We start from the raw sequence: 26,650 nt of genomic DNA, 5'->3' as shown, positions 1-26,650 counted from the left end.
ATGTAACAAATGTATTATTTTGTCTTTTTGTCTAGCATCAGTCCATGCGACTGTAGTTTTTTTAGTCCACGGACTACCGGAGTTGTGGCAGTACATGCACGCCAGCCAGCGAGGTGCCAGATCAGCAGCAGTAAACCTTTTGCATGTACAGATGTGACTATGCGAGGGGTGGCAAGAATAGCAAGAGAGCGAGGGCATTCCAATTGGCGAGCGGTGGTAGCGGCAGCCGAGAAGCGGGCACACAAATAATAAAAACGGAAACGGCCGAAGCGGAGCCAACGAGTAAAACCACCCGGAGGCCAGGCCGGGCCATACAGGCAACTGCGCAACAGAGGAGAAGGGGAAGGGCGGCGAGGGAGGCCTCCGCGTCGTGTCCCTTCCTCCTCCTCCTCCTCCTCTCTCCTCCGATTCGCCATCCATCCATTCCCCTCCATTGTTCTTGATTCGATCCGGTTCCAGATTCCCCGAAGGACGACACAAGGTTGGAGGAGAAGAAGAAAGGTAATCGTCATCATCTTTTTTTTCTCGTAATGGATTTTTTAATCGCGCATGTCAACTGGTGAACTCCGCCGGATTTTATCCCCTCGTACCAAGACTTTTGGGTTGTTTTCGCTCATTGTTCGTGCTTGCGGGATTTTGTCGCCGTCGGCCTGGGCGGCCGACCCTCTTCTCCTCGATCTCGCCGGAAAGGTGGGTGATAACCGTCGGGTTCTTCAAATGGTGATAGGGCTTGAGGAGGAGGAGTCCCCTGTTTCTTGCTTTGCTTTTCACCTCATCGTGTTCCCAGTGATGGCTGTTTAAAGAAAAACCTGAGTGAATTCGTCGCATGGCAGATTCCGTCAGTGTATTCACATCATAATCGGTGCTGATCTTCCCCTTGTTTTTCCCCCTAAGATCTTCTCTCTCTTTCTCTTCTCGTTTCTTCCAGCGCCAAATGTCGAATCTTGCCTGCAGACGTAATCAAGATGCAGATACTTTTGAAAAGACGTGAAATGCAAATGTTTTGCTCGTTTTGATTAGATACAGGAGTGATCTAAATGTCTGTTTGTATAATTCAAGGATAGGGATCCATGGGATGCTTTTCATGCTGCTCCGTGGTGGACGACGATGTTGGCAAGAGGAAGAAGCACGACGATGACTATGTCCCTCTCCCTGCTCAAGGTTGCCACTTCTTTCTCTCTTTTCTTTATGTTATCAATTTCTTGCTCCATGGTTGCAGTGGTTCATTCGTGAAATTCTGTTGAAGAAATGATTAGTTTTCATAGAACCAAGGCAGTGATTTCACAAAGTATTGTGCTATTTCACTCTCTCATCGAACAATGCATATAGCAATCTTGTAGTGTCTGTCTTCCTTGACGTAACAAATGCAGAAAATTCTTTGACGTAACAAATGTAGTTACCTGCCCTCACATTAGGTTGCTCAGCTTTCTCCCTGACTCTAAATTTATCATTGCTTAATTATTACAATTGACAAAGGCTTGGTGTTCCTTTTGTATTACATTAGTTGTCTAATAGGTCGCACAATTAACTCAGCAAGGTTAGTCTAAGAACCAACACAGTGCGATGCTCTTTAAAAACCGTGTCCTATTTAACCAGCTAGATGTTATTACAAACTCATAGCAAGTCAAAATTTCCATACCATCTGTGTTTTATCTCTACTGCTTTGTGGTTGTAGTTGACTAAAAACTTCTTCTGGTGTGTCATGGGCAGGCGAATCATAAGGATAGGGATAGGAGAAGAGGACTGGGATATTAGATTGATTGCTTGCCTTTGATTGATATATCTCCTCTCTCTCTCTTTATATACAAAGGTTTACTGACCCCTAACCAATATATCTAATCTTATCTCTAACCCCAGCCCTAATTGAACCAAACCCATAAGGCCTGGTCAGGCCGACTACCCATAACTGTGTCAATTGTGTATAAGAAAATCTATGTGAACCAGCCTGTCGTACTGAATAATTCTGCATGTGATTGCAACTATTTTGACTGGGGTACTTATGGTTTACTAGTGCCCTATGATAAAAAAAAATATTGTGCCTCCTGAACACACAAGATGTTTTTTTAATTTATTTTCTAGGTATCATTTGATTTAGAGCAAACCTAAATGACACGTGAATGAACTTATTTGGTAAAGTAACACCGAGAGACAAAAGATTTCTTGAGCACTTAGCATATTCTAATCTTTATTTCAAATATTCCCAATGCAGTCAATAACTATGGACCTAGCCGTCCCCCAGCCCCAACCTATGTCACCCCCACAGGAAGAGCTCAGCCAATTGCAGTGCCAGTCATTCCCCTGGAAGAGATGAAGGAAATCACAAAGAACTTCAGCAATGATGCTCTTATCGGAGAGGGCTCATATGCTAGAGTCTACTTTGGTGTGCTGAAAGATGGAATGAAATCTGCGGTGAAGAAGCTTGACTCCAGCAAACAGCCTGATCAAGAATTCCTTGTGCAGGTTCTGTTTCCATTCCTTTATCTCAGATAATATATTTTCTCTTTCAGATGTCCCAATTTTCACTCCTATTTCTATTGCAGGTTTCAGCTGTCTCAAGATTGAAGCATGAGAATGTTCTTCAACTTGTTGGATTCTGTGCTGAAGGGAACATCCGAGTTCTTGCTTACGAGTACGCAACAAGGGGTTCATTGCATGATATCCTCCATGGTATGGAAAATAAAACCTTCTATTTATTGTCATATAAGCTGTATTTCATTGTGATTACTTCAAATTTTACTCATGTAACATTAGATTATACATTTAGATATGATGAACCTGTCGCTGATGTGCAAGCCAATCAGACTTAGCTTAATGAACTGATATGTGCATGATTCGTAATTACAGGTAAAAAGGGTGTCAAGGGAGCCCAGCCAGGGCCAGCCCTGTCATGGATGCAGCGGGTGAGAATTGCCGTGAGCGCAGCTCGTGGGCTGGAGTTCCTCCACGAGAAGGCAGAACCTCGCGTGGTCCACCGCGACATAAAGTCCAGCAACATACTGCTCTTTGACAATGACGTCGCCAAGATCGGAGACTTTGATGTCTCCAACCAGGCCCCTGACATGGCTGCGCGACTTCACTCCACTCGTGTTCTTGGCACCTTTGGTTACCATGCACCGGAGTATGCCATGACTGGACAGCTTAGCACGAAGAGTGACGTCTACAGTTTTGGAGTCGTGCTTCTAGAGCTTTTAACTGGCCGCAAGCCAGTGGATCATACTCTGCCACGTGGCCAGCAGAGCCTTGTGACATGGGTATGTGCCTCTTCATTCATCAATGAAATTCCTTGTGTTTCTTATCAAAATAAAAATTTCCTATGTTTTTTTACAATGATGAAAGATATGAAGCTAACAAAGTAACAAAATTGTTGGTTATATGAAGGCTACACCAAGGCTTAGTGAAGACAAGGTGAGGCAATGCGTTGATCCAAGGCTTGATGGCGAATACCCTCCAAAGGCTGTTGCCAAGGTAATAAACACTTATTACTCCCTCCGTTCCAAATTGTAGGTCGTTTTAGCTTTTTTAGGTTCATAGATACTATTATGCATCTAGATATAGTGTAAGTCAAAATAACCTACAATTTGGGACGGAGGGAATACCAAGTTATTCTACTTATACAAAACTAATGCTATTACCGTGCAAACCTGAAACTGAAATTTCACAGCATGGTACTAATCCTGCTTCGAAAAGCACTGAAAAAGAGCATTAGCTATCATCGAAGAACTTTGTTTCTAAATCTTTTTGCAGTATGTTGCTTTGATTGACAGAAATTTATCACAACAAATTTGTATGCTATGATAATAACCATGTTACCCATGTTTTTCCTTGTTCACCAGATGGCTGCTGTGGCTGCCCTGTGCGTTCAGTATGAGGGTGACTTCCGCCCCAACATGAGTATCGTCGTCAAGGCCCTGAGCCCCTTGCTGCACAGCCGGTCGGGCAACCGGCCCTCTGGCTCGTCGGCCTCTACCGCCACCACCGCTGCAGAGCGCCCTGGACTGTGATTCCTCGCTGCCAACGGTCGCCACGGATGTGAAGATCCCGTGATGTGACGACATGGGTTCGGGAAGGAGACCATTGCATTGTTGTGTCTTGACTCAAGAGTCTTGGCGCCGACTAGAGCCTCTGCGGCTTGTGCTGTACATTGTTGCCAGCGATCGATCCCCTGCTTGTGTGCGTGTGCCTTGTCATCAACATGTTGTAGAAAACGGTGAGCGATGGATGGATGATATACACTGTTTGGTCTCTTTTGGAATGCAAAAATGTAGCACTTGGCTTCCTCTATCTGCAGTTTCTCTTTGCTCTGTCATCTGGTAAATTGGCCTTTTCTCTAGCATATGTAACAGAAAAGCACGCAAAAAAACTGAATTACACTTCAATTAGCTAGTGTATCGACTGTCAACACAAGATAAATGTTCTCTATCGGGTGTTTCTTTAGCTTTCAAGTACAAGTCAACTCAGATGTGATGTCTGTAAAAGTAAAAGAAACACATGACAAATACAAAGATTGGTAAAACGAAGAACAGGCAACATTAATAACAAGTGACAACTGCAGTTGGTTGTTTGGCGTTGCTGTCCAATGGATGCATTCTTTTAAGGATTATTGCAATGAATTGCCAAGAATTTTGGCCACACAACTGTACATGCTGGGCTGTTTGGATACGAGGTGCTAAACTTTAACAGTGTCACATCGGATGTTCGGATGCTAATTAGGAGAACTAAACATGAGCTAATTATAAAACTAATTGCAGAACCTGTGCTAATTCGCGAGACGAATCTATTAAGCCTAATTAATCCATCATTAGCAAATGGTTACTGTAGCACCACATTGTCAAATCATGGACTAATTAGGCTTAATAGATTCGTCTCGCGAATTACACTCCATCTGTGCAATTAATTTTATAATTAGCCTATGTTTAATACTCCTAATTAGCATCCAAACATCCGATAGGTGTTAAACTTTAATAAGGGGTATCCAAACACCCCCTAAGCTATAAAGAGTGACTAATTTCTTGATGCTACCAAGAATTGTAGTACGTCGATGATTCACTAGTTTTAGCGCAGTTTCCTTCACGGAGACATGGTTCTTTTAATAAGGTACTGAGACATGGTTGAGCCACCCAAGACATCAGTACTCTGACTACTGCCCTACTGTGACCTGTTTCGTATTTCTTTTTATCTTTTTCGATCGTTTTGGCCAAACTGACAATAATATTGTGCGCTCAATGGGAAGGATGCTTTTAATTGCAACATTATCATTACAAATATTACGGGTATTCCGCCAGTATTCATGATGCTACGCCTGTACACACTGTTAAGAACTTACAGCAGCAATTGTCGAGATCACCAGTAAGTACATATAAATCGATAAGTAAAAAAACAATACCTTTCTCTACAAATAAATCATAAACCGTTACAACCAAGAAAAAAGGAAAAAGAAAAAAGTAGATCTTCTTTCCTGAGCTCTTGTGTATTCAAGCTTCAGAGCCTTCAGTTACCAATTCGTCAGCAATGTAAAATGGAAGAAGTCTGGTCCATGCAATGTACCAAAGAATGTAGTACGAGAAATGCCAGTGCGCTCATTTTGATGATGATGCTCTGCTCCTGCTTGGTTTGGAATCCGGATTATCACTCTTCTCCGTGTCGGAGTTGTTGTCCCTTTGCGAATCCATTTCTGTGCTCCCTCCACGGTGGTGCTTAGATCTTCTGTCCTGCTTGCAAGAATTTGTATTTTCAGCATGATAAGAATCAAGGGTCGACTAATATTATATATGAAGATTGAACCAGCATTATATGAACTATGAACTAAAAAAGGATCTTGTTTCCTTTTCTGATAGTACATACCCCTCGAGGAATTGGATCATCTGATTCCAGCATCCGGACAACTTGACCCATCTTCGGTCTCTTCTCTGAATCTGGATCCACACACCTCAGAGCAGTCAACAGTGCACGCTTGAGCGCTCTCGTCGAAGGTCGTGTCTCTATGGTGGGATCGACTACTTCCTCTGACCGCCTGCTAGCAACCATCATTTTTAGCCAATCAACCAGATTCACCTGCAAATGGCAAAAGTATCATATTTGGTTAGAAAATTAGAAGATATGATTTTCATGTTTTCATGAAAGAAACTACATAATGGAGGGGAAATAGATATGTCCTTTGTCCATTATAAGTTTTTACTGATGTTGTGAACCACAGTTTAGCCTGGATGTGCTATTTAAGCATTTATGACCTCTAAATGTTACAATAATATATCCATTAATAATGGTTACTGGTAATATTAGTATATGGAAACTTACTAGATTAAGTTGGTTCTATCAAGAAAATATTTGCTATAAGTTGGTCTTTGAGATTTGACACATTATACCTAGCTACAATGATCTGGTACACTGACTCAACAATCTATAACATTGCTGGTAGTTTTTCCTACTCTAGGATAGCCAACCACTTCCTCTGAACCAAATAAGTTAAAGATGCCAATTATGTAAAATCAGTGGCAAGCTAGCAGTTCAAACAAGAAATATGAATGACACGATGCATAATATCTACATGACGAACCACAAAATTTGTGTTAGAAATTTCTTAAAGTAACATCCATTTCAGCAGTAAGCTATCTTATATGCCATGCATCATGCATGTCTTTGAATGTTACCACGCTTTATTCAGAAAAAAAGTAGAGGACGATGACTGAAGGTTCAGATGAACGAAATAACAAATTTTAAGTCTAGTTAACATCACAGCTTTGAGTGCCAATGACATAAAAATTATGTTCTACCATGAATCATGAGAAATATAAATAAGAAACCACAAATTGAATTACAGGGGAATAACTGAATGTGCAGAACAATTTCTTAGCCAACACTAAGCATTCCAAATCAAGTGTTAAAGAAACAAAATTGAACTTTGGGTATCACTCAATTTGGTGGGATAAGTAGCCTAATGCTTCAATCCTAATCATACCTAGTAATTTAAGCTAGGTTTAATGTATAGATTAACACTAAAGCAAAGTATATTGACTAACTTATCAGTACCTCATTTGCTGGGCGACCATAGTCAACGGGGTCCCTTCCTGTAATCGCTTCTAGGAGAACAACTCCAAAGCTGTAAATGTCACTCTTTTCATTCAGGAGTCCAGTGTTTGCATACTCTGGCGCCACGTACCTGCAATCATTCAATACAGAACATCATGACTTAGTACTAATATACATTCGTGGAAATCTTGTTCACGAGTTACGCAACATACCCAAAGGTTCCCATAACTCTAGTGGTGACATGACTCTTTCCAGCACCGAGAAGCTTGGCTAAACCGAAATCTGATACTTTGGACTCAAACTCATCATCAATCAAAATATTGCTGGATTTGATATCACGGTGCACAACTTTAGGTTCAATCGCCTCATGCAAGTAAGCAAGCCTGTGGACAGGTACGAACAATTGTTGCTGTCATTTCAAGCATTCACATGAAAAACTGATGAGTAGAGCAAAATGTTTTCATTTCTGAATTGACAATAGGAGAAAAACATATGATGCAAGTGTGAAAACAAATGAGGAAATAGAGATAGTGTTTGGAAATTTGCAGCTTAATCTCAGTTATACATTAATACTCCCTCCGTATAGCTTTTACAAGTCGTTCTGGGCGTGGAAGCGTTTTTGCCAAAGGAAGTCGCTCTGGGCGATGGGGCTGATTGTTGACGCATTTGCCCCTGCATGCGCATGCGCCGCTTCGTTTGCCTCCCGGTTTCCAGACGTCATTTATTCATTGCCTCGCTTCCAGTCGCATCCAGCCCGTTCAGCTGCCGCGAGCGTCAAAAAAAATAGTGCGGCCAAGGGATTCGAACGCTGGACCTCCAGCCTCAGTCCACAGATCGCTTACCACTCAGACTATGAGGAATTGTTGTATAGGAGACATCCGCAGTCCTATTTAATAAGGGCAAAGAAGGAAAACTCCCCCCTAATTAATCACTCTTTGGCACTCCTTGGTAAGCGTAATCCTGTCCTAAACGACTTCTAATTGCGATACGGAGGGAGTACTCATTTTAATAATATTGAGTGATATTATGATATAGTGTAATTACTATAACAGAACTACCTCCAGGTAGAAAGCTACTGTGATTTGGAATCTTTATAAAGAGACTATTCTAAGTTGGATTGAAAAGATAATGTGAATGATACAAAAGTAGCAAAAAGTTAAAGAAAAATGTGCACTAACGCTTTAGCTGTCCCAAGAAGAATCTTTATGCGGGCCTCCCATGTAAGGGAGCCACGCTGACTCATAGCTCCATGAAGCCATTGCTCTAGGTTTCCATTGTTCACATACTCATAGACAAGCATCCTGAAAATTCCACTAGGAAGTTAGGAAGGATGCCATAAAATACCACATAATTATTGTATTGAAAGATTCAAAATTGTAAAGTGCATGAAAAGGCATGGAGATTTATTTTTGGGAAGACATGTAACAGGGATCTATGAACAATGTGGATGGTAGTTGTAAGAGGAACACAAAACTAAATTACAAGATGTTACCTTTGAGTACCCTCCACACAGTAACCCAGAAGCCGGACCAAGTTCTTGTGGCGAACATGACCAATAGCCTCAACTTCTACTCTGAATTCCTTCTCAGCTTGACCTCTATATATTCACAAAACATCAATTGGTGAAACTAAATGCACTATTGAAGTAGAATGATAGCTAAGGAAGACAAGATGTGGGGAGCATAAACAGAGCAATTGAACTGACAACTTAGATTAGATAAGCAAGGCTTACAGGTTATTGAGAAGCTTTTTGACAGCAACAGGAGAACCATTGATGAGCTGACCACGGTAAACTATACCATATCCACCCTCACCGATAATGTTGTCCTTTGAAAAGCGATTGGTAGCAAGTTCCAGATCCCTTAGTGTGAACCAGTGACCCCAACCAAGGTATGAGAACTCCGGCAGACCAACCAGAGGTGAAGGAGCGGTTATTGCATGAGCTGAAGCCTGACGAAACGTCCCTGAGCCCCCTTCCTCAGCTGATTGGAATCCTGCATCCTTGTCCATGTAGCGGAACGACCCCGAGTGGCTCTCATCACCGCGCCTCGATTTGCTAACACCAAGATGGGCCATGGCCTTGTCCGAATCACGGTCGCTACACTTGTCTTGGATAGTCAGGAGGACTCCATCATGGGCCGCGAAGTCGCTTGCTGGCACTTCCTCCACCCTCACCTCCTTGATTTCCTTGGAAATGGCAGGGATTTGGGTGATTGGGATATTCGCAGAGGCCCGCCTTACCCTCTTCTTACTCCGGATTGTAAGCCACACAGCAACAAAGAAGACAACCACCATGAAAACTCCCAAAGCAATGCATACAACCTCCCATACTTTGAGATGCAAGGGGCCTGTGGGCGCGGAGAGATGATCCTTCAGAGTAGGGGAGGCTGTAGGCGACTCCATTGCAGGATGCCAGCTTCCTGCTCCTACAGACGAAACAAATTCAGTCAATCAAGTTAGCTGCCCATCTAGCCCAACAAATCACATCACAGAATGCAGGGAAACGCTAACGAGCTTACGGCCCTCCTAGCCTAGGATCGAAATGCAAATGCATGCATCTGCAATCCACGGAACACGCATATAGGAAGGACAGCTTTCCTTGCTGGACTAAATGGGAGCAGTTAAGACGAGCAGTACAGGGGGGGAGTACATCATCGTGGGCTGGAAGGGAAGCAAAGACAAGGTGTTTACTGCAGCTGTGCTCCAATCCAGTCCATTGGTGTACAGGGGATAATAAATTCCCGCGATGGCGATCACAGTACGGGTCGTGTACCGGCACACGCAAGGATCAACAGCTAGCACATTTAGTTCCCCATCGAGTTTGCGGCTGTGGCGGCGGTGGGGAAGCCACCACGAAAAATAAAAAGATCCTTTTTCATTTCTTTTTGAAAAACAAGATACACTAGCACCTCAATTTGGTCCCAAGAAGCCGAATGGCATGAGCTATTGGCGATCTTGAACGCTGAGGAAGAAGCAGAAGGGCCTAATCAAACCATGGATGGAGCCCTTGCAGCACCAAAATCAAAAATAAACTGAATGGGGGTAGAGGGAAGGAGGGGGGAACGAGAGATTTGGATCTGACTGAGAACAAGAACTGCTAGCAGAGCAAGGGAATAATCCGCCCAAGATTCCAACAACGAAGGCCAACTTACCAGCAGAAAAAGAACGTAGCCGACGCCCGAGCGGCCGGATCTCCGCTCCAGCAGGCGACAAGAGGCCGGAGGATCCAGCGGCTCGAGAGAAACACACACACGCCTCCCAACGGCGGCCTCCTGGCACTGTGCGGCGGAGGGAGGGAGAAAGGGAAACGGAGGGAGGATGGAGATATGCTTTTTGCCCGGTGGATGGACGGATTGGAGCGGTAGGTGAGTGGTATCTGTGGAGTATTTCGGCGCTCGCTTGCTTGCCTTTTCCTCCAAAGAAATCCGCAAATGGCGATGGCACAAAACGCAGGCGGCGAGGGTGGTGAGCAGCGCAGAGGCAGCAGGCCAGCAGCAGGCAGGCAGGAGTTGGTGCTGGCTGCTCCTTTTGTTTCCCTCTTTGCTGCTTGTTTTTTTCTTTCCTAAAGAAATTGCTAAAAAGGTGGTGGATTAGTGGGGGATTAGGGAAGAGGTTAAAAGAGGCAGGTGGTGGCGCGCGGATTAGCGACCGTTCTTGAGCTCGCCTGTGACGTGGAGTTTCGGGGTCGGTGAACGGACCCCTACGGACAGCTAGATACATGTTGGCGTGGGAAGCGGAGCCGGCAGCCAGCAGGCCGCGTGACATGGCGCGGTGCTCGCTGTCTTTTCACGTCGCCTCCCGCGTGCGTGGAAACGCAAATGTGACCGTGACACAGTGAAAACTAAGGGCCAGTCTGTCTCTGCTCCAGTTTCAACTCCAGCCGCTCCAGCTGAAACTCTACCCAATAGTTTGATAAAAACGGCTCCACTCCTAGAGCCTCCGAGAGCACTAGAGGATACAGAGCCGTTTTATATGAAGAAGTTAGAGTCAAAAAAAAAAGTGATTCCTCCAGCTCTACCTCCAAATCCTACCAAACTGGCCCAAAAGCTTCAAATACATATAAAAACCTATTACAATTTCTATTTAGAGGGTGTTTGGATACGAGATACTAAACTTGAGGAGGGTCACATCGGATGTTCGGACGCTAATTAGAAGGACTAAACATGAGCTAATTATAAAACTAACTGCATAACCCCTATACTAATTCGCAAGATGAATTTATTAAGCCTAATTAATCCATCGTTAGCAACTGGTTACTGTAGCACCACATTGTCAAATCATAGACTAATTAGACTTAATAGATTCGTCTCGCGAATTAGACTCCATCTGTGCAATTAGTTTTATAATTAGACTATATTTAATACTTCTAACTAGTATCAAACATCCGATGTGACATGTCCTAAAGTTTAGGAGGTGTTACCCAAACAATCCCTTAGATGTGCATTAAATTTTTCTATGTGTTGCTACCTCTACCGCAAAAGAGTTTTGCATCTTAGATTCCATCCTATAGTTCTAGGAGAGGTCAAGAAATGCGGAAATAAATGAGGTACAGAAGGTAAACTTCTGGTTTGACGACAAGGTGATTTTTACCACTAATCATCGTAGTTGGAGCCCCTCTCAAAGGGAATGCCCGTACAAGGGTATAAACTTCCCGGTCAAGTAACTCTGTAGGATAGCCGACGGGCTTTCCCCACGTGCTAGTGGGTCTCTGCCTAACCTCTCATGGATGCTCCTCGCTACTCTTCACTTGGTAGAGCTTCGGCAAAACGCATAGAGCCTCTCCTCCCTATCACAAGAACCGACGCCCACTCCACAAACTCGGTTGGAGGGTCCCGCAAGACTTACAAGCCCCGAATTTACAACTCTTTGTATGCACGAGCACCGATACAAAGGAGGTGTGCAAACCTCTCCTAACTCTAGGCTAATCCCTAAAGCAATGCACTAAAAAGCCTAAACTAGAACTAATCAAGACCTAAGCCTTATGCTAATTGTCTTAATCTTCTCTTAAGCACTTTGGTGGATAGAGCACTTGTGTGTATGTGAGAACCAAGCCTATAGCTTCTCCAATCTCTAACACACTTGAAATAGCCGGGCAAAGGGGTATTTATAGCCCCAAGCAAAGAAACTAGCCGTTGCAACTTTCTGCGCAGCACCAACTCATTCGCTACCATGGTTACTGCAGTCACCGCATGAACGGGTAAGGCCCAAATTTTACTTCAAACATTTCAAAGTTGATTTTGAGCCGATGCTGAACTGAGCCGACGATCACCGATTGATTCGGTGATGGTTACTGTTACCAGAATATAAATTGGTGGTAACAGTACATGCGCCTACCTTGACCCCGTAGGAAAGATGACTTGGCAAAAATTATACATGTAATCTAACCGTCAGCGGTCCATCCCTCATTGGGAATCATCTTCAACTCCCAGCTCACAAATATTTTTCTAAAGGAATTTCATGCTTACATTCAACAAAAACATGCTTTGAGCTGCACACTCTTTTTTTTTCAAACGGAAAGTGACTTCCATTACCCAACAGAGCTATCCATTGTCATCTTCTACAAAACAAGTCGCAAAGTATCATCTTTTCTTTTGCAGAAGCATTACTGCGAAAACATTAAGCACTAGCAAGAAGAGTCATTTTGCCACTTGTAGCTATATGCATATATAGTTGGTTTTACTGCACGGATACGGATACATGTATCGGTATTAGCCTGATACGGATATGGGATACGCGATTTCCCCAAAACCCGATACGTGGATACATTTTTACTATTTTTAAAAAATTAATATAATACTTGTAATAGCAGAAACTATAAATAAGCTTGTGATTATATTGTTTTGCACTAAGCACAAGCACAAAACACCATTAGAGCACAACGCTGAGTCAAGAGGCTACACGAGGGGATAGCAAAAAAAAAGGCAAAGAGGCAAAGCAATAGGTGAGGGAGCAGTTCAATGTATTCGTGGCGTATCCATGATGTATCGGTATCGGATACGTATACGGATATGGCACCTTCCCTAACGTATCGGGGTAGCAGAGGTTTTACCTGTGGTGGCACTGGAAACAAAGCTTTACATTTTAATTAAATTCCGTCAAAACAATATTTCTTGACAAAAACTATAGAAAATTGCATATTCACTCTGCAAATTTGGTGTATAATGCTGTACACTGTTTGACACCCTTTTCTTCATAATGGAACGACAGGACGTAGCTCTACGCATTTAAGAGAATGAACTAATAAATTAATATAGACACCCATCGATCTGTCATATTAAGGAAGTATAGGTTCATAAAACAACAACCATATGAAAAAAGGAAATAGTTAACTTCTATTTTAGCGTCAACCTTATTAAGAGAGAAAATTATTAAGAAACCACATTCTGCTTCCCACTTGACTTTTCCTTGATGTCTGATCTCTTGCTGTTAAATATTGTTACAGCTTTATTAAGGGTTGCAATTTAGTGCGCATCACATATACATGTTGCTATCAAAAGAATAGGATGCTTGTTTAGGCAATAACAGTACTTATTAGATGGGCACGGCTATAATCCTTAAACTCATGGGAGCCCGTACAATAACAGTACTTTTCAGTCAGGGTTAGTTTGTACCATTGCATCGCAATAACAATTGAGGAATACAATGACTTCTTTGTCGAAATGCTCCCAGGATTCCTTTAAAAAAAATTGAAAAAAAAACTTTCCACTGTCCTGAGCTAAGGACGGGAAGGTAGCGCACCTTTTGGCTTTTCCCCCAATAAAACATGTAGAAAAAGAACACACCCGCGCGCACCTAAATCTATCATTTTCCTTAGGAATTGAAATGAAATAAGGACAACACCACCCCCAACTTTCTTGAAGGATGATGAACATTTCCAGCGATACTCCTTTGAAGCCTTTTCTTCTATATTTATTTTACTAAAACAAAAACTTCTATGCCTAAATCTTCATTGAAAAAGATAATACATTTCTTGAAATATTTAATAGATTACTTTTTGGATTTTTGGTGATCTTGCCCCTACTTTGAATTGCAATTGTGTTTTATCCTCATTTTTCTAACTTTGTGATTTTGTCCTCGACTATTCATAAGTCATTGTGATTTTGCCCTCAGTCTTTGCATATTTGCCCCTGTTTTGACCGTTAACTAGGAGCAAAATCGCATTGACTTGTGAATAGTCAAGGACAAAATCACAAAGTTAAAAAAGGACAAAATCACAATTACACTTCAAAACAGGGGCACGAACGCTCCCTACTTTTTCAGTAGATCCTTGCATACCATGAATTTAGAGCAGTAATTGATCCTACAGATAAATCTAGACGCGCTCTTGATCTCTATCGTGCATATTAAGCAATGTTAATCTTTATAATACTGTAGTTTTTAAAGGGAAAACATCAAGATGTAGCCCATTTAGCTTCTATTTTTTGTGTAAATTTTAGAAAATTATCAAGAAACCACATTCCACCTCCTGTAGTCCGGTGTGGCTTGTTGCTAGCTGCAGTTCCTTGATACCTTTTGCTCTTCAACGTTCTAACAGCTTTCTCGTATCATAAGGTCTGATATATAGCACTTAAATTTTACCCGCAAAGAAAAAAAAAGATATATAGCCCTTAAATTTATGGGAGCCCATCTCACAATTGAAAGAGACAATAGTGAAAATTAATGTAAAGGAGGGGAACAAATGAGGCTCATTTTTTTTCATCATGGTTCGTTTGTACCAAAGCATAGCAGTAACATGAGATACCACTCTAGAAGAGCTCGGGTCGGAGAACATAACGACTCCATTGTTGAAATTTTTGGGAACCTCATAAAACAAAAAGGGAAAAGCTTTGGGCGTCCTAAACTAAGGATGGGGGAAGCAAGCCCTCCTTTTGCCTTTTTTTTGCCCAATAAAACATGTTGAAAACGGAAACACGCATGCACCCACCACCTAGGTCTTTCATTTTCCCAAAGGAATTGAATCGAAATGAAATAAAGACAAGAACAGCTCCAACTTTCCTCAAGGATGGCCAGCATTTCCACTTTGTATGCCTGTTGCTTGGATCATCGGTGGTGAAAACGACAAACTTTCCTGCCGGTCACAAAGAGTACTACTACTATGCCGGGGTCATGCTTGCAGCCAACCAAATCATTGCCGACAGCAAGCTTTTTTAGCTACGTTTGTAGCTCAATAATCTGCAGGTGACTGGTCATGATCATCCAAGGTGATTTTTCTCACCCTCTTTTTTGTGTAAATCAAACATGTGTTGCTTCCTCAGAGAAAAGGGTTAGTTTGAAGCCTTGTGCGAAACGAGACGTATAGATGCTTGAGAGAATCTACCTGCCAAGTGCCAACATCACATGGTGGTGGCGAGTTTGATCAGCCGGAACTAACTGCGCACTATCATGTTGGTTAGCCTGTCCGTCCTCTTCGTTTGCTAAAAAGCCCCCGGTTGAGCTGGGATCGATGTGGTGGTGCGTGGCATTATCACATCTGGTCCAGAAGAGACTAGGCACCACAAAAAACTTTTGCTTAGCGTACGTACGTGACCTTAATGAACTGTACCTTTCTGCTGCGGCCTTCTTCGTTCCTAAGACTCTCATCCACTATGGGCTTCTCTATTGCGCTCCTCTCCCTCCACTAATTAATTGTACACTGTCTATTGTCAGTTGTTTTTTTCGGATTTTTATTGGTCGGAGGGCTAGAGTTATTAGATTGGAAAATTCATATGCTCGCCTATCTATAAATTTGGCATATGAAAGCTCAAAAACGTACGATAGCTGTTGCAGATGATTAATTTTAACTCAACGAGCCATATGCTAGATGCAAAATTAATCCAATTTCTGCTCCCTTGGCAATATATATCGTACAAAAGAGAACAAGACTAGAGAGAGATATCTTGACCACTGCTACACAGCTTACATAACATAAAAATACTAGAGTGACCCACCATATATATGAAATGAAGTGTCCATAGATGGTATTATTATACTCCATCCGTATTGAAATATTTGTCGCTGTTGACTTTTTCTTGCGACGTCTGATCATTCGGCTTATTCAAAAATTTGTTGCAAAAATACAAAAGGATAAGTCATGCTTCAAGTACCTTTGATGGTAAAGTAATTTACAAAGATTTTGAATAAGGCGAATGGTCAAACGTCGTGAACAAAAGTCAACAGCGATAAATATTTTAATATAGAGGTAGTACAATTTACCTAATTATTAAGCAGCAAAAGTCCATCAATGTTAATGATGAAGAAACAAGCTAAAGCAGAATTCCGCAATGTTGTTCTCAAATTAAAAGAATCCAGAGAAGCTGTTTGGTAGGTTGATGGGGTTTAATTTACTTGCTCGCTGAAGCCAAATTATAAAAAGTACTCCTAAGCGGAGATCATGCCCACGTGGCACGCGTACTGTCAGTCCATGATCTAGACCGATCAGACGAGCCGGCCCAAAACATGTGCGAGATGTGAATGGTGACCCCGGCCCGATGATGGCTAGTTACAGGTCAGACCGTCCGAGGTATCCATCGGTCCGGACGATCGATCGATGATGGTGATTAACCAGAAGATCCATCGGTTAACCTGAAGCATTATATTGACGCGGATAATTAATTAAGCGCGAAGCGGATAATTAGCTAGTGGTCGATCAGCTACTCAGCTCTGGTGGGGAAGAAGCAAGTGATGGGTAAGCAACAGCGGCCGGCCGGCCGGCCGTCCTAGCGCTACCAGCACCATGCATCAGGTGGGGGCTCGCGTGGCAGCGGCAGGCCGGCAGCCAGCGTTGGTGGCCGGAGCGTTTGTCCACAAGCCAAGGCAGCTGACGGGCGGTCGGCAACGGCTGCAGCAAACGGAAGAGGGGCCGAGCTGTGGGGCATGGTAACTGGACGCGGAGAGGCACGTCACCGCAGCAGCAGGCTGCCCTGCTGCGTAATGGACTGGGACGACGGGGCCGGGCGGCGGATGGCGAGGTCGCAGCGGAACACGAAAGCTACGTGCCTTGTTACTTGGCCTTTGTCCTCCATCGTCGTCCAATCTCCACTTGTCTAGTCCAGTCCGGTCTCCTCTCGGCCTGTCTGCCAATGTTTGCTGTGAAGCTCGTAGCAGAATCGGCCGTCCCTAGCTGAATATAATCACCCCTACGATCATACACACGCACGCCACAACCTACCTCCAGGAGAATAAGGCGGCAAGTCACCTTATGTCCATTGCTATCAACGAGCTCGTCATTATATTTACCACTGGAGGAATATCGCGTCCGTTAAATTTTGGAATAAATTAAAAAAATATGAGCACACATTAATTCCTTCGAGCGTGGTTCGAATTCTAAACTCAACATGAGTGCTCAATTTTATTTTGGATTTTATTTGGTATTCTTGCATTGATAAGCAGTATCCCATTGATAACAAGATACATACTAAGATGATTTTATCAATATCAAGATCCGTCGAGCTAGACGACATCAACAAATTATTTTTCTACCCTTTTTTTCTAAAACTTTCTGTAGTGCCACATTAGTAGCTATACTCGTACTCACCGAAAAATTACGGTGCTCTTGCTGCATTTTCCTAAATTTGAGCTGAATATAATCTGAGTACAAAACACAAGCTAGGGAAGCTAGATCGTACTATGCGTCCGCCAATGCTCGATGGATGTAAAGTCAGATGTCACACAATAGCCCATGCAGGCACTAGAACTACAAGATTAGTTATTTTTTCCAACAGTCTTCTCACGAGTGGCTAACAATTTTAGCGTAATTGCATTGGTTGACTAACCACAAAACAGTGGGCAATAACATTGTGGGGGATTATGTTGTTGGCAATTTACCCAAACTGTAGGGAAAACTAGTAGTTACTTTTTTAAAAAAGAACATTGGGTATTACAACGAAAAATATCAACGGGATACTACAATGTAGGCACTTGTAGAAAATTGTTGGGAAAACCGTTGGCCATTAGAACGAAAAATGTCGATGGATACCCTACAATGTAAGCACTTTAGAAAATTGTTGGGAAAGTTTCGTAGTGTAGGGATTGGAGAGCATTGGAGTTGAGCGTTGAAGTGTAGGTTTCAAGGTAAGCGGAAAAGAGCAAAGGTTTAAAGATCCAAGGAAGGAGAAACAAGCTAGGTCAATACATGCTCGTACATGCAGGCTTGTTTGGTTGCTGCCTGCTAGGCAACTCGCTGGCCAGGCAGCACTATCCAACCTCAGACTGTCAAAATTCGACGCCTGAGATTGCTGCCTAAGCCAGACAGCTTTCTCAGAGTCTCAAGCAAATAAGTCCGCAGTGTAGTAGGTTGTTACAGTGTGGTTTTCACCGTCCTGCTGGATGACGAATTGATGATGCACTAGTGCACTACACTTTCGATCTCGGTAGGGTCCAGCCTCAGCCGGCATACGTGTATTATGGATCATACGCGAGTACACATGTAGAATCTTTTTTCTCTCTTTTTTTGGAGGGTCAAATCCTTTAATAGAATCTTGAAGATTCCTTCGTGTTGAAAACACATACTTGTATATGAGATTTAAATGTAATATTTTTTGACGTGGATTTAGATGTATTTAGAAAACAGGAGTCTATAATGTTTGATTCATTTTTTTTAAGAAGGCGAGCAGCACTGCAACGCACATAACTCAGTGTCACAGAATGATGGGCCTAGATTCATAAGGCCCAGGAGGCCGTGCGACGTTGGCCCCATCAGGCTTGGGCTTTAGCCAACAGCCTTCCCCTGCCCTTCGCCTCTCCTGTTCCTCTCCGGCAGGTACTCCCGACCTCACCTGGTGCCGCCGCCGCCGCCGCCCGCAGAAGCCGAAGATGGCGTCGTCGGCGTCCACCCTCGAGATCGAGGCCCGCGAGTACGTACAAACTCCTCTTTACCCCTTACTAATCGAGGCATCCTTTGCACTAGCGAAACCACGAAAGGAGCAACCAGAGAAATCCCTAAACCCTACTAAGGCCTTCCGCTTGTTTCTCGAATCCGACCATCCGCGCGTGACTCTCTTTGTGTACTAATCTGGCCTCCGGACTAGTACCTTCCAGTCTAGCAAGAAATCGAACAAATTCTGAACCGTGAATTCAGACACACGGTCCTGAATCTATCCGATAACCGCCAGGCTCGCAGTAGCAGTAGTGTCTTAAGGCAGAGAAATGATTTAAGCAATGTTTTTATTATTGTGCGCAGCGTGGTGAAGATAGTGCTGCAGTTCTGCAAGGAGAACTCGCTGCAGCAGACGTTCCAGACGCTGCAGAACGAGTGCCAGGTCTCCCTCAACACGGTCGACAGCATCGACACCTTCATCGCCGACATCAATGCCGGGCGCTGGGATGCGGTGCTGCCCCAGGTCGCACAGCTCAAGCTGCCACGCAAGAAGCTTGAGGACCTCTATGAGCAGATCGTGTTGGAGATGGCCGAGCTCCGAGAGCTTGACACGGCCCGTGCCATCCTCCGCCAGACGCAGGTCATGGGCGTCATGAAGCAGGAGCAGCCTGAGCGCTACCTCCGACTTGAGCACCTCCTTGTCCGCACATATTTCGACCCCAATGAGGTTTGCAACTTGCTCTTCCTATGTTGTTCTTGTTATGTCCTTTTGTCCTCCCTGAGCTATCTTAATTTTGAAATACTGGAATATCACTCTGCCAACAGGCCTACCAAGAATCCACCAAGGAGAAGCGGCGAGCGCAGATTGCTCAAGGTGAACCTGCTGATTCTCTTACTTACATGTTGGGTTATTATTTGTTTAGAGTTAATAATTCTTTTAGCACTTATAAACAAATTTCAAGTTTTGAAACTGAACGAAAACTGATTAAGTATATAGTTGACTTTAATAAGTTGGTCCTATTTTCTCCAATTTTAGCTACCCTGGAAATTGTATAATCCTAATTCATAACCATTAGTTTCTCTTACTCCTTTGTTATGCCAATTTCAGCTGTTGCTTCTGAAGTCTCAGTAGTCCCGCCATCTCGGCTTATGGCATTGATTGGCCAGGCTTTGAAATGGCAGCAGCACCAAGGTACTCTCTTTGCCGCACACTACTAATTGGCTTCCACCGTAATGCCATAACTGTCTTGAATTAATCTTGAAATCCTCTTCTTTTTGTTCCTATTGCATAGGACTATTGCCGCCTGGCACGCAGTTCGATTTGTTCAGAGGAACTGCTGCTATGAAGCAAGATGAAGAAGAGACATACCCTACTACATTATCTCATCAAATAAAGGTGATTTTGCTTCTGTTGTTGCTGTATTTACCCCTCTTATATTCCTTTTCTTTACTTAATACTCCCTCCGTTCCAAATTGTAGGTCGTTTTGGCTTTTCTAGGTCATAGATATTATTATGCATCTAGACATTCACTATATTAAGCAAACATCAATACAAACCAGCACCTAGAAAAGCCAAAACGACCTACAATTTGGAACGGAGGGAGTAGTAAGGAGAATGTGAACTTCAGGAAACTGAAAATTTAAGTTGATGGTCTATATATTTAACATCTATCAGCTCCAAAAGTGTAAAGGGATAACCTAGAAAATAGTGGCTGTATTAACAGTGACTGCTACACTAGAAAATAGCTATGTATTTGAACCAAGATAATCATAAAATGGAAAAATAAAAATCATTTGGACCACCGAACATAATCTGTATACTTGCTGGTTATTTGTTATCCTTGATGAAGATGAACCAGCAATGGTTAAGATGTAGTTTGAGGTTCTATCACGTTCACTTGGATGCTGAAAGAAAGAATCATAACCATATGAATGTGCCAGAGTCACTATCAGGCTTCTGTTTACTAATAACATTGAATTGTCCTTGCAGTTTGGGAAGAAAACTCATCCCGAATGTGCTCGATTTTCACCTGATGGTCAGTACCTTGTTTCATGCTCAGTGGATGGAATCATTGAAGTAAGTTGATTTCTAGTCTGCCTTTGCATGTCAGCTTCTTTGATGTAGTTTGGCTGAAGTTCATTAAATTTTTCAGGTCTGGGATTATATTAGCGGGAAGCTTAAAAAGGATCTTCAATATCAAGCCGATGTAAGGCGTTTTAAGTCTTATAATTTCATGGGAATCAATATGCCCATTCCATTTAATCAGATATTGATAAGGATGCTAATTTCTGCACGCTGTTTGTTGGATAAACACTCCAGGAAAGTTTTATGATGCACGATGATGCTGTGCTATGTGTTGACTTTAGTAGAGATTCTGAAATGCTGGCATCTGGATCACAGGACGGGAAGATTAAGGTTCCCTTGCTACTCAGCCTTATATTTTCTTTCATTCAGGATATATTGCAGCCTTATATTTTCTTTCATTCAGGATATATTGTCCCTCACCAATCTATGTTGTATTTAATATTTTTTTGCTCAGGCCATATTATGATAACTTATGTACTTTTTCTTGCAAGTTTATGTTTTTACTCATAAATTTCCTTTTGAGTTCCATTTCAGACTGTATACAGATATTTGCTATATATCAAACTGCTTTTCTTTAGTTCTGTTGTCGTTGCATTGGCATATATAGTATCATTTAATACATTTCATAGATGACACTTGTTCAAGAAAAGTTTCTTACCAGTACATGCTGTGATTATATACAGTGTCTACAACTATCTGGTAAAAAAAGTTTTAGTTGGTAAATATCTCACCAGTCATTTGGTCTAGTATCTGCCTAGTTTCTTGGTTCTTGTGTGACAAATGAAATTTCAATGGACTTGGTCTCCATATTAATCTGCTCCCGTTCATGCATTGCCAGGTTTGGCGTATACGAACTGGCCAGTGCTTGCGACGTCTTGAGCGCGCGCATTCGAAAGGTGTTACAAGTGTTACATTCTCACGTGACGGAACCCAGATATTGAGTACATCCTTTGACACTACTGCGAGGTTTCATACAACCATAAACTACTAGCCTAAATTTTTACTATTGCAATATCCTTATTCATATTTAGGCTTTTCATTCTTTTGAAAAGCATGGTTCAAGATGCTAATCGCTAGTTCAAGCAAGTTTCATGTTTTATCCCCATTTTTTCTGTTTGAGGGCATGTATCTTGATACAGTTTGCTGCAATTCTTATATGGGCCCTTCTTTTGAGTACTTGAATTAAGCTACACTGTAGGTTTGGAACATTATTATTATTGAACTACATGTTGAGGTTGTAGGCCCATTAGACATGAGATAGTGTAAATTTAGAAAATAAAAAAATTCCTGCTGATTAAAAGATCAAAACTGTTAAATTCCTTACCTAAACTGGGAAGCTGTACGCAAGTCGACTTTGTCAAATTAAAATTTTAAAACCGTATTTTATAGTGTGCAACTTCTGTCTGCATCCTTCACTCCATCCATGTTAATAAGTTCGCTTTATTATGATTGAAACTTAAACACAAATCTGGATTTGAACTTTGGCATGTTTGAATTTGAAAGGATCTCCCTAAGTGTTTTTGAACTAAGAGAGGTCAAACAGTCAGATTCTTTTTCAAGCATTGAAAATATGGACATTTATGTCTACTGAATTGTGTTTGTTTCTGCAATGTCCTGCAGATTTCATTTTTTTTATATCTTTTGCACTTTCATTACTTTCTTTGGATTAGATTCAGAATTTCAGTTTCACACGTCCCAGTTCTAAGCAGTTTTATTTCCTGAAAAGAATTAAAGGCTTACTCTCCCCCTTCATTTTTGCAGAGTACATGGCCTCAAGTCTGGAAAGATGCTGAAAGAATTCCGAGGTCATAATTCCTATGTGAATTATGCCATCTTTACAACTGACGGTAGCCGTGTTATTACAGCTTCCAGTGATTGTACTGTTAAGGTGCTATCTCATCTCATATATACAGTTCCACTTTCTATTGTTCAACAATTCATTGCTTTTGCTTATTCATTTATTGTTTCTTAATGTAGGTCTGGGATACAAAAACAACTGATTGCTTGCATACTTTCAAGCCACCACCTCCTTTGAGGGTACTAACTTTTTATGTTGTCCAAGTTTGACTCTTAAGCATCGTATAACCTTTGGTAATGCTTATTTACCCATATTTGTCCTTTTGTTGCCAGGGAGGAGATGCATCTGTTAATTCTGTCCATCTATTTCCCAAAAATACTGATCACATTGTTGTCTGTAGTAAGACTTCAGCAATATACATCATGACTTTTCAAGGACAGGTACTGTGAATACACCATCCCTTTTTTTATTCATCTTCTGTTTTTCTGCCTGCAAAATGGTGGGCCCGGAATCTAGTTAACCTCTATATTCTTCAGAACCATAATGTACTGTCAGGCATTAGTTATGTGTCCACAATTCCTGCATTGTATGCTTGTGGATGGTTTTTTTTATCGAACACGCAGGGGAGCTGCGTATCTTCGTATTTAAGAGAAGCTTGTGGGATGGTCTCATGCATTATTCACTTCTAATGCTGTATAAAGTAATTTATAGTTTTCCACCTCAGAAAATCCATTTCCTCATAGTACAAGCATCCTCTGTTATCTGATGATCCACCACTTACCTTTTTTATGGGAAATATTAGGGGAGAACCCTACTGAAATTTAATTGAGCGAACTGTACATGTTATGCTTTCATTTTTGTAACAATCTGAAAGAAAAAGACCAACACAAGGACATGTCAGCCATTTGAAATACTATTTTTTTTTCAGGTTGTAAAGACTTTCTCATCAGGTAAACGGGAAGGGGGAGATTTTGTTGCAGCTTCAGTTTCCCCAAAAGGAGACTGGTTGTATTGTGTTGGTGAAGATATGTGAGGATATCACTATAAACTTTATTTTATTATCTAATGTGTTGATGGGCGCTTCTCACATCAGTTTATAAAGACTTCTAAATGAGGGTTATTCTTTGCAGGAACATGTATTGCTTTAGCTACCAGTCTGGTAAACTGGATCATCTAATGAAGGTTTGTGAAGTCAAAGTTTCTCATGTTTCAACACAAATTTGTTAACCCTTTACATTTCTGGTCGGGCTGTATCACGTTATCTAGTGATTTTTTTTGTGGGTAAAGTTATTCTAACGATAACACCTTAACACTCGTGTGCTTTGTGTTTCGCAGGTCCATGACAAGGATGTCATAGGAATTACGCACCATCCTCACAGGAATTTGGTTGCCACCTATGCCGAAGATTGTATGATGAAGATATGGAAGCCCTGATTTTTGTTTACTTGTCTGTATTAATCCTGTATTTTTAGGGAACATGGTTATCCGGCTCTGTCTGAAGTGCTAATTAAATAGGATGTATTCAGTTTTGTAATTTAGAGAACTGGGAGGTGCTTAATAGTTCATTATCGACTCCTTGGTGCATATAGAACCCAATGTGTTCCATTGTATCCTGTACTAGTTCTAGTATCGTTATAATTTGTTTACAGACAAAGCTGATATGATGATTCCTTTCAACACGCTCCAACTTAATTTTCTTGGCTAGAGAATTGGATGCTATTGCATCCACGAGCACAAAGCAGTTGAGAAACTATGTTTTGCAGTTGATCATACTGGAATAGTTGGGCACAAATAGTTACAGTTCAGGGGTGTTTATTTCTTATGAAGTTCATAGGAATTACTCGGTAGCAATTTCAGAACTGACTGAAGGTAAGATGTGCCATTGCAAAGCTCTCGATTAAATAGTATAACGTACTACACTACTACCATCCATTCTTCGCTATGGGTTTGTTGAATGCTATGGTGGTTGATCAACAGTTTTGGATAATTCAGTGTTCGTGGGAAGTTCAACAAATGGTCTTCTTTTTTCCACGAGAGCATTTTCATGAAAATTTGTATAGTGATGTGCGATGTTCCACCATTGGAAGGGATGGTGCCTAACAAAAACATCTCTCAGAACATGGATCTCACGGAAACTGTTATAATTAAGGTACATTCAATCTGTAGTTCTAGAGGTCACATTGCAACTATAAATACACCATTGAGTCGATTACAATGCATAAGGACTTTGTTGTTCGATTCACTTTTGCGGTTTACACCGAATTCAGCGTTGCATACACAGACTAAGTCTCTTGGAGCCACTGGTAAGTGATACATACACCCATAGAGGAAACTGATGCTTAAAAATAATCTGAAAATGTAACTCTTGAGTTGGCATCTATTACGCATTTCTTGGTCCTTGCCAATGCCTTGTCCAGAGATTATTGAATCTTCAGCCGTTCTCTCTCTTTTCATCCCCAGCTGAACCTGGCGATGGTGTCCTCGGTGGTGCTTCTTGTCCACTCCATCCCACTGGCGTTCCCCCTGATCTGTACTAAAACAGCTTCAAATACAAGTAAATAGAGTCCAGGAATACGATGTCAGAGGTTTTGTTTGGACATCCACTGGATGATGGGATGGAGAAAAGCAAACAAAAAAATTAAAAAAAGAATTGATTAAAAATCTCCGGGCTACATAATTGTAGTTTTTTTTTCACGAATGCATCATGACGTTTTGCCTGCCTGCTACAATATATATCCGAACGGATGCCAAAAAAAAAACATTACTACTGCCAAGAAAAGATAATAAGCAGGCAAAAACATACAAAAGGAGAGAGATGGGCCGGCGGCGGCAGGGAGCCAGGGAAGAGGCAGTGCAGGGGAGGGAGCAACAACACCGGTGGGGGCGGAGCTCTCAACCTTTTTTTTTTTTTTGCCTCAAAACCTCTCACAAACATGTTTTTGCAGTGGAAGAAACGGAGTTTTGTCTGTTGATGGCCCCATCCCATGCTCTGCCTCATCCCTGCCTCCAATCCAAACCACCTTCCCTCTCTCGTTACCTGTTTTTATTTACAATCTGCATACCAAACATGGCAACCCGCCGATGCTAATGGCAACCCTAAGCTCCCATCATCTCCATGGAACTTTGGAGATCTATATATACAACAAGGCAACACTGACTTGCCGGCTCGGTGCGATGCAGTACAGTACTGCTACTCTTTGCAATTGTAGGCTGCAATGATAAGCTGCCGGCGCCCATCAGTACAACTTGACAACGCACCTGGAGCTCTGGAGCGGAGTACACAGGCGCGGACCAGGCCTCGCCTCGTCAGTACAAGTGTACAACGCGTACTGCACACACCCCGCAGGCCGCAGCTCACCAAACCCTCGACTAGTCCTGCTCGTACGAACCGCCGGCAGAAGGCCGTGTCGTACATCGTCCCGCTTGTCAAGGGGAACATCACAACCCGGGAAAACTGCATTGGTTGAAAGTATAGCTTCAAGTTTGCGAGTCTGGTTTCTGTCATTTTCGTCAAGTTGGTCCCGAAACCAGAAGCGGCTAAATGTTTACATCCTATGATTCCCGACACCGCCGCCCGCCCGCCCGCACACCCCTCCCCCCCCCGGGAGGGCAGGGTTACAAGTCTGAGTCCCTAGTCAGGATACTATTACAGAGTTCTACTTGGTATCGTATGAGTAGTTTTCCATAAACATACAAAGACTAGTCCGAGTAGGATACGCCCATCCTTGTTCTGATCACATCCGAGTACATCCCTTAGTGGGCCGGCCAAAGGCCTACTCGTGGGTCCAGGGAGTAGTCCCCACAAGACCCGGAGCATAATCCTAGTTTCCAAATTTTGCAATACTTGATGGATACTTATGATTGTGCATTAGGTCATACGAGTTGCTTGAAACCATAATTGCATGCTTCTAATACCCATGACTTGAATACTAAGCTGTTAAGTCGA

At 42.3% G+C, this 26,650-nt stretch overlaps 3 protein-coding genes across 6 annotated transcripts; 2 read left to right on the top strand and 1 right to left on the bottom strand.

Annotated features, from left to right (window-relative positions):
- The first annotated feature begins 248 nt into the window (after positions 1-248).
- On the top strand, positions 249-4,376 carry LOC101754750 (pto-interacting protein 1). Of its 3 annotated transcripts, none has more exons than XM_004968599.4 (7): positions 249-501; positions 1,065-1,161; positions 2,210-2,460; positions 2,541-2,667; positions 2,845-3,251; positions 3,379-3,465; positions 3,834-4,376. In XM_004968599.4, the coding sequence occupies exons 2-7, from the start codon at positions 1,071-1,073 to the stop codon at positions 3,999-4,001; spliced, it is 1,131 nt and encodes a 376-aa protein (XP_004968656.1). In that variant the 5' UTR covers positions 249-501; positions 1,065-1,070; the 3' UTR covers positions 4,002-4,376. The 3 variants fall into 3 exon arrangements, with proteins under 3 accessions (XP_004968656.1, XP_004968655.1, XP_004968657.2); XM_004968598.3 differs by having other exon boundaries at positions 250-501; positions 1,060-1,161; XM_004968600.3 differs by lacking the exon at positions 249-501 and adding an exon at positions 522-690.
- Positions 4,377-5,213: 837 nt separating this feature from the next.
- Positions 5,214-10,546, bottom strand: LOC101754099 (probable receptor-like protein kinase At5g18500). 2 transcript variants are annotated; one of them, XM_004968597.4, is made up of 8 exons: positions 10,179-10,546; positions 8,759-9,452; positions 8,519-8,623; positions 8,205-8,327; positions 7,239-7,409; positions 7,027-7,156; positions 5,842-6,051; positions 5,214-5,708 (listed from the first exon to the last, which is right to left on the bottom strand). In XM_004968597.4, the coding sequence occupies exons 2-8, from the start codon at positions 9,427-9,429 to the stop codon at positions 5,577-5,579; spliced, it is 1,542 nt and encodes a 513-aa protein (XP_004968654.1). In that variant the 5' UTR covers positions 9,430-9,452; positions 10,179-10,546; the 3' UTR covers positions 5,214-5,576. The 2 variants fall into 2 exon arrangements, with proteins under 2 accessions (XP_004968654.1, XP_004968653.1); XM_004968596.4 differs by having other exon boundaries at positions 8,759-9,446; positions 10,179-10,304.
- Positions 10,547-18,696: 8,150 nt separating this feature from the next.
- Positions 18,697-24,399, top strand: LOC101753690 (suppressor of mec-8 and unc-52 protein homolog 1). The gene is made up of 15 exons (XM_004968595.3): positions 18,697-18,857; positions 19,184-19,547; positions 19,646-19,694; positions 19,929-20,012; positions 20,113-20,216; positions 20,811-20,897; positions 20,974-21,027; positions 21,141-21,236; positions 21,745-21,872; positions 22,668-22,794; positions 22,884-22,943; positions 23,037-23,144; positions 23,633-23,733; positions 23,835-23,886; positions 24,040-24,399. The coding sequence occupies exons 1-15, from the start codon at positions 18,817-18,819 to the stop codon at positions 24,136-24,138; spliced, it is 1,554 nt and encodes a 517-aa protein (XP_004968652.1). The 5' UTR covers positions 18,697-18,816; the 3' UTR covers positions 24,139-24,399.
- Positions 24,400-26,650: the final 2,251 nt, after the last annotated feature.

Source organism: Setaria italica, chromosome V (genome assembly GCF_000263155.2).
Source record: "Setaria italica strain Yugu1 chromosome V, Setaria_italica_v2.0, whole genome shotgun sequence".
Lineage (NCBI taxonomy): Eukaryota > Viridiplantae > Streptophyta > Magnoliopsida > Poales > Poaceae > Setaria > Setaria italica.
The sequence above is the reverse complement of the archived record's forward strand: the minus strand, read 5'-3'. Positions and strand labels throughout refer to the sequence as shown.

Coding starts and splice junctions, on each gene's coding strand:
- LOC101754750 (XM_004968600.3), top strand. CDS start 550: ATGTCAACTGGTGAACTCCGCCGGATTTTATCCCCTCGTACCAAGACT. Junction 691..1,064: donor TCCTCGATCTCGCCGGAAAG/GTGGGTGATAAC, acceptor ATTCAAGGATAG/GGATCCATGGGATGCTTTTC. Junction 1,162..2,209: donor TGTCCCTCTCCCTGCTCAAG/GTTGCCACTTCT, acceptor TTCCCAATGCAG/TCAATAACTATGGACCTAGC.
- LOC101754099 (XM_004968597.4), bottom strand. CDS start 9,429: ATGGAGTCGCCTACAGCCTCCCCTACTCTGAAGGATCATCTCTCCGCG. Junction 8,624..8,758: donor AAAAAGCTTCTCAATAACCT/GTAAGCCTTGCT, acceptor GTGAATATATAG/AGGTCAAGCTGAGAAGGAAT. Junction 7,410..8,204: donor CTTCTTGGGACAGCTAAAGC/GTTAGTGCACAT, acceptor ACCTGTCCACAG/GCTTGCTTACTTGCATGAGG.
- LOC101753690 (XM_004968595.3), top strand. CDS start 18,817: ATGGCGTCGTCGGCGTCCACCCTCGAGATCGAGGCCCGCGA. Junction 20,217..20,810: donor CATTATCTCATCAAATAAAG/GTGATTTTGCTT, acceptor TTGTCCTTGCAG/TTTGGGAAGAAAACTCATCC. Junction 23,887..24,039: donor AACTGGATCATCTAATGAAG/GTTTGTGAAGTC, acceptor TGTGTTTCGCAG/GTCCATGACAAGGATGTCAT.